Source organism: Symphalangus syndactylus, chromosome 3 (assembly GCF_028878055.3).
Source record: "Symphalangus syndactylus isolate Jambi chromosome 3, NHGRI_mSymSyn1-v2.1_pri, whole genome shotgun sequence".
Taxonomy (NCBI): Eukaryota; Metazoa; Chordata; class Mammalia; order Primates; family Hylobatidae; genus Symphalangus; species Symphalangus syndactylus.
In genome coordinates, this window is record NC_072425.2 from 141,192,407 (window position 1) to 141,199,866 (window position 7,460).

Below are 7,460 nucleotides of genomic sequence, written 5' to 3' on the forward strand. Positions count from 1 at the left end.
ATTGTTTTAATAATGGGCATTTGTATTTCGAATAAGTATAACAAAAATATTTGCTACAGAAATGTAGTTGGCTATGGCGGTTACATTCCAAGGATAATGCCTTGTAACTTGAATCACAAGCAGCCTTTCCATAACTTAGAAGCAAATCACAGTCACTTAATTGACAAGTTTTATTTCTCCAGTATGTTCACTTGATTGACAGCAAGCCAAGGCATTCTTCCATGTCCTCAGCCTCCTCTTTCCTCCCTAGGACTGGCTTCCATGGAGATGAAGAACTGCTGCATGGTGAAAGAGTTCATCCTTTTGGGAATCCCACACACAGAGGGGCTAGAGATGACACTTTTTGTCTTATTCTTGCCCTTCTATGCCTGCACTCTACTGGGAAATGTGTCTATCCTTGTTGCTGTTATGTCTTCTGCTCGCCTTCACACACCTATGTATTTCTTCCTGGGAAACTTGTCTGTGTTTGACATGGGTTTCTCCTCAGTGACTTGTCCCAAAATGCTGCTCTACCTTATGGGGCTGAGCCGACTCATCTCCTACAAAGACTGTGTCTGCCAGCTTTTCTTCTTCCATTTCCTCGGGAGCATTGAGTGCTTCTTGTATACAGTGATGGCCTATGACCGCTTCACTGCCATCTGTTATCCTCTGCGATACGCAGTCATCATGAACCCAAGGATCTGTGTGGCCCTGGCTGTGGGCACGTGGCTGTTAGGGTGCATTCACTCCAGTATCTTGACTTCCCTCACCTTTGCCTTGCCATACTGTGGTCCCAATGAAGTGGATCACTTCTTCTGTGACATTCCAGCACTCTTGCCCTTGGCCTGTGCTGACACATCCTTAGCCCGGAGGGTGAGCTTCACCAGCGTCGGCCTCGTATCTCTTGTCTGCTTTCTCCTAATTCTTTTATCCTACACTAGAATCATGATTTCTATCTTAAGTATTCATACAACTGAGGGCCGTCGCCGTGCCTTCTCCACTTGCAGTGCTCACCTCATTGCCATCCTCTGTGCCTATGGGCCCATCATCACTGTCTACCTGCAGCCCACACCCAACCCCATGCTGGGAACCGTGGTACAAATTCTCATGAATCTGGTAGGACCAATGCTGAACCCTTTGATCTATACCTTGAGGAATAAGGAAGTAAAAACAGCCCTGAAAACAATATTGCACAGGACAGGCCATGTTCCTGAGAGTTAGTAAGAGCAGAAATGGGTGCATGGCTCTGGAATTCCTTTTGCTTTGACATAAGAAATTTCATTCTGGAGACCGGGCGCGGTGGCTCACGCTTGTAATCTCAGCACTTTGGGAGGCCGAGGCGGGCAGATCATGAGGTCAGGAGATTGAGACCACGGTGAAACCCTGTCTCTACTAAAAATACAAAAAAAATTAGCCGGGCGTGGTGGCGGGTGCCTGTAGTACCAGTTACTTGGAGAGGCTGAGGCAGGAGAATGGCGTGAACCCGGGAGGCGGAGCTTGCAGTGAGCCGAGATTGTGCCACTGCACTCCAGCCTGGGCGACAGAGCGAGACTCCGTCTCAAAAAAATAAATAAATAAATAAATTTCATTCTGGAATCTTCATATGTGACAGTGACTTGGAATTTTCAGCACTGTGCTGAATGATATGGACCACTATGCTATAATACATTATCTTTCTGCATATTTTATTTTATTATCTAGGTTCTGCCTCTTCACCTGTCTTCAAAGTCATATAGTCTTGGTTATTGTTACTTTGCCTTTCTTCTGTAGAGAATTGCCTGTCCCTGGAAGGAAGGTCTTTTCCATCGTGCCATTTTTTCTTTTTTTTTGCACCACTTTTCTCAATTTACTCCCCTTATACTATTTGTGAGACAAACCTATAGGGAAAGGCAATAAAAAGAAGAGAAGAGATTTTAAATAACTGATTGAGAGAATAATATAATTTTAAAAATATATTAACAGACTAAGGACTAGAGTCAAGATGCAGTGTTTTTTTTATTTTTTCCCTCCCCAAATGTCTGGAAAGGGAGTAACTTAGAATTTGTCAGCAAGGATGTTCATCCCATGTCTGACCCCATGCCTGATTGCTCTGCCTAAACATTTTTAGGCAGATTAGGTTAGCCCTACTGCCTAAGGAAAGTAAAAAGCATTGTGTCTAGTATACTAGACTTGGGTCTGTTTCCATCTTGCTACCAGCTACTAGTGTGGCAAGTAGTGTGGTAACAATTTAGTAGCTTTATCAGGTCAGGCTAATGGCTTGGGCTTTCCAAACCTGTTTCAAGGAGCCCCGAGACTCCAGTGAATTTATCCGGAGATTTCCATGTTAAATATAGTTAGTGAGAACTTTGTTTAGTTATCATATGTATTAGATTTCTAGGTAAGATTCCACTGGAGAAAGTTTGAAAGCTTCTGGACTTTTTGATCTCTGGGGTACCTTGTAAGATTAAAAAACATGATAGGTATCTTTTGTTTCTACCCATAACTTTAAAGGTGTTTCTGCCTTTTCCTTGACACCTGAACCTCACCCTTACCTCTTGGATATTCATTTGAGCTTGCTAGACTTGGTAAAGCTTCAAGGATCATTTCATTACCTACTAAACAATTGCTCTTCCAAAAAAAATTATAAAGAAAATATTTATACTTACATTTGGCCTCATGCAACATCCTCATTTTTTGATGTGCATCAAAGTTATCTACTTTGGCTCAAAAAGAGCTACACAGAAGTTTTGTGGAGCCACTGATTAGATCTGAAATCCCACAGAAGACAGAGACACTCAGCATTTTCCTGGATTCATTGTATTAACTGCCTAGGGTACACATAATTTTACCACTTTACACCTCTTACAAAAATACTAAGCACTGTACTATTAAAATACCAACTAGAAAGCTTCCCAATCCACTGTGATGTAACAAAAATAAATTCAGCTTCACATTCTCCTTTTTATCCCTTTTCAAAAACTCCTAAGCATGACACCCGAATCGCAAAGTCTCCTTCCAGAATTCTCTGTATCCTTGGAACTGTCAAGTATATAATTGTCTTAGTAGCCTCTTCACTCATTTGTGCCTTAAATTTCTGTCTTTGGTTCAGTAGTATGAAGATTATCATTTATAGAGCCCTAATTATTTGTCAGATATTATCATAAATGCTGTATAAAACTATCTCATTTAATCCTCAAAACAATCTTTGATATTTGTGCTATTGTTCCCATTTTGCTGTGAGAGGCCCAGGATATGAATGCAAGGCTTTTACGCTTAAACACTAAGAAACTGCTTCCAAAATGCTTAGAAATCTTTCCAACTAACAAGAGATAAGAAAACAAGAGGGAGCAGTTGACTTCATCCATGCCAGCCCAAGAAGCATCTTATATCCAAGATAAAGATATTTTCTCCCACTCTTATGAAGGAAATGGTAACCAAGGGAGTCAGTGGTGGACTTAACTCCAGGACGTAGGTGGCGGAGGCCTCAAGTGGGCAAGGCATCTCACTGCGGCAGAGGCCAGGGTGAGAAACGATTGGTCATACCAAGAGGGCCACAGCAATGGAGACTCAAAAAAGAAGGGCCACACAGAAATCAGAAGTGCCACATCTTCATGTCTTCTTCCAGTAAAAAACAGACAAGAGCCATAGATGAAGGCACTGGAATCTTTGTATCACTGAGGATTGCTGGAAGGAGAGATGACTGAGGATACAAAAATCAGCAACAGCTTGAAAGAAAGCTCTGTCTCCAAACACCCACTGTATGCCTTCTTCTGTCACGTGTGCTCCACTCCTCTCATTAGGAAGTTTCCTGACTAATGTAAGGAGATGGCTGTTGATTTTCAGTTATTGATTTCTCACCCGATCTGGGCAATGATCCTTGATCCAGCAGCTCACAATCCTCCCTCTGAGCCCCAGTATTGATTTGCATTTAGCTTGTTGAATTCACCTTCTGAGGATTCATAGAAACATCTCAAAGGCTGTGTTATTGGCCAAGGGAAAATCTAACAAAAGGTCTCAGAGCCCCTCCCTGGCCCCAAAATGGTTTCAGATGTAACTCAATATTCCAGAGGAATGGTAATAATGGGACTTCATTTTCCCTTTTCTCTGGTATATATGTTTCTTATTAACATTATAAGACAAAGTGAACAAATAAAGACAAAATATCACATCCATTTTTAAAGGAATGCTGATCCACTATTACAAAATCTATTTTCTTTTATTATACTTTAGGTTTTAGGGTACATGTGCACAATGTGCTGGTTTGTTACATATGTATCCATGTGCCATGTTGTTTTGCTGCACCCATCAACTCATCATTTAGCATTAGGTATATCTCCTAATGCTGTCCCTCCCCCCTCCCTCCACCCCACAACAGTCCCCAGAGTGTGATGTTCCCCTTCCTGTGTCCATGAGTTCTCATTGTTCAATTCTCACCTATGAGTGAGAACATGAGGTGTTTGGTTTTTTGTCCTTGCGATAGTTTACTGAGAATGATGGTTTCCAGCTTCATCCATGTCTCTACAAAGGACATGAACTCATCATTTTTTATGGCTGCATAGTATTCCATGGTGTATATGTGCCACATTTTCTTAATCCAGTCTATCGTTGTTGGACATTTGGGTTGGTTCCAAGTCTTTGCTATTGTGAATAGTGCCGCAATAAACATACGTGTGCATGTGTCTTTATAGCAGCATGATTTATAGTCCTTTGGGTATTTACTCAGCAATGGGATGGCTGGGTCAAATGGTATTTCTAGTTCTAGATCCCTGAGGAATCGCCACACTGACTTCCACAATGGTTGAACTAGTTTACAGTCCCACCAACAGTGTAAAAGTGTTCCTATTTCTCCACATCCTCTCCAGCACCTGTTGTTTCCTGACTTTTTAATGATGGCCATTCTAACTGGTGTGAGATGGTATCTCACTGTGGTTTTGATTTGCATTTCTCTGATGGCCAGTGATGATGAGCATTTTTGCATATGTTTTTTGGCTGCATAAATGTCTTCTTTTGAGAAGTGTCTGTTCATGTCCTTTGCCCACTTTTTGATGGGGTTGTTTGTTTTTTTCTTGTAAATTTGTTTGAGTTCATTGTAGATTCTGGATATTAGCCCTTTGTCAGATGAGTAGGTTGCAAAAATTTTCTCCCATTGTGTAGGTTGTCTGTTCACTCTGATGGTAGTTTCTTTTGCTGTGCAGAAGCTCTTTAGTTTAATTAGATCCCATTTGTCAATTTTGGCTTTTGTTGCCATTGCTTTTGGTGTTTTAGACATGAAGTCCTTGCCCATGCCTATGTCCTGAATGGTATTGCCTAGGTTTTCTTGTAGGATTTTAATGGTTTTAGGTCTAACATTTAAGTCTTTAATCCATCTTGAATTAATTTTTGTAAAAGGTGTAAGGAAGGGATCCAGTTTCAGCTTTCTACATATGGCTAGCCAGTTTTCCCAGCCCATTTATTAAATAGGGAATCCTTTTCCCATTGCTTGTTTTTGTCGGGTTTGTCAAAGATCAGATAGTTGTAGATATGCGGCATTATTTCTGAGGGCTCTGTTCTGATCCATTGATCTATGTCTCTGTTGTGGTACCAGTACCATGCTGTTTTGGTTACTGTAGCCTTGTAGTGTAGTTTGAAGTCAGGTAGCATGATGCCTCCAGCTTTGTTCTTTTGGCTTAGGATTGACTTGGCGATGCGGGCTCTTTTTTGGTTCCATATGAACTTTAAAGTAGTTTTTTCCAATTCTGTGAAGAAAGTCATTGGTAGCTTGATGGGGATGGCATTGAATCTATAAATTACCTTGGGCAGTATGGCCATTTTCACGATATTGATTGTTCCAACCCATGAGCATGGAATGTTCTTCTATTTGTATCCTCTTTTATTTCATTGAGCAGTGGTTTGTAGTTCTCCTTGAAGAGGTCCTTCACATCCCTTGTAAGTTGGATTCCTAGGTATTTTATTCTCTTTGAAGCAATTGTGAATGGGAGTTCACTCATGATTTGGCTTTCTGTTTGTCTGTGATTGGTGTACAAGAATGCTTGTGATTTTTGTACATTGATTTTGTATCCTGAGACATTGCTGAAGTTGCTAATCAGCTTAAGGAGATTTTGGGCTAAGATGATGGGGTTTTCTAGATATACAATCATGTCATCTGCAAACAGGGACAGTTTGACTTCCTCTTTTCCTAATTGAATACCCTTTATTTCCTTCTCCTGCCTGATTGCCCTGGCCAGAACTTCCAGCACTATGTTGAATAGGAGTGGTGAGAGAGGGCATCCCTCTCTTGTGCCAGTTTTTAAAGGGAATGCTTCCAGTTTTTGCCCATTCAGTATGATATTGGCTGTGGGCTTGTCATAGATAGCTCTTATTATTTTGAGATATGTCCCATCAATACCTAATTTATTGAGAGTTTTTAGCATGAAGTGTTGTTGAATTTTGTCAAAGGCCTTTTCTGCATCTATTGAGATAATCATGTGGTTTTTGTCTTTGGTTCTGTTTATATGCTAGATTACATTTATTGATTTGCGTATGTTGAACCAGCCTCGCATCCCAGGGATGAAGCCTACTTGATCATGGTGGATAAGCTTTTTGATGTGCTGCTGGATTCGGTTTGCCAGTATTTTATTGAGGATTTTTACATCAATGTTCATCAAGGATATTGGTCTGAAATTCTCTTTTTTGGTTGTGTCTCTGCCAGGCTTTGGTATCAGGATGATGCTGGCCTCATAAAATGTGTTAGGGAGGATTCCCTCTTTTTCTATTGATTGGAATAGTTTCAGAAGGAATGGTACCAGTTCCTCCTTGTACCCCTGGTAGAATTCGGCTGTGAATCCATCAGGTCCTGGACTCTTTTTGGTTGGTAAGCTATTGATTATTGCCACAACCGATTTAACTTTATCTGATATTAATCACAACTTACATAACTGTTTTGATTCCATTCTCAAACGTAGAATCCTTTGAGATTTTAGTTATTTTTAAAGTTTCTTAGTAATGAATCGTTAATTAGTAGCTTGCTATTACCAGAGTTAAAACACCTATTTACCATTGTTCTTCCAATATACTCTAAAGCTGTACTTCCTATGCAAACCTGTTTGACGTCATTCACAGTAAGAGCAGAAAAGCTCTTGTATGTTCTCTGCTATTCTAACTTGCTTAACAGAGACTGGGAGGTAGCAGTCTATGCTTTAATTTTTCTCTCCTCCTCCTTTCTTAATCAGAAACAATGTTTTCCATGGCAGTGGACATTTTTTTCCCTCTTTTCAATTGAGCTGTTCGCTTTAGAAAATAAATAATTAGTTTCACAAAGAAAAGCCAGATCTAGCACCTCCAAGGGTTTCTCCCATCCCCTGCTCCCAAACATTCTTAAAGTAAAAACAACTTTTATTTCAGGAATATTTACATCTTTAACGAAACAAACCACTTACAAGATGTGTTTATTCACTGTATTCAAGAATTTCTTCTCTGAACCCTCAGTTTGGGAGGCCCCGGGAGATCTGAGGCATGACAGTCTA

General features: G+C 40.4%; 1 protein-coding gene across 1 annotated transcript; it reads left to right on the plus strand.

Annotated features, from left to right (window-relative positions):
* Nucleotides 1–261: 261 nt before the first annotated feature.
* On the plus strand, nt 262–1,200 carry OR10D3 (olfactory receptor family 10 subfamily D member 3). Its single transcript, XM_055270037.1, has one exon. The coding sequence runs from the start codon at nt 262–264 to the stop codon at nt 1,198–1,200; it is 939 nt and encodes a 312-aa protein (XP_055126012.1).
* Nucleotides 1,201–7,460: the final 6,260 nt, after the last annotated feature.

Bases quoted from the DNA above. Each gene is read 5' to 3' on its own strand.
- OR10D3 (XM_055270037.1), top strand. From the start codon at position 262: ATGGAGATGAAGAACTGCTGCATGGTGAAAGAGTTCATCCTTTTGGGA.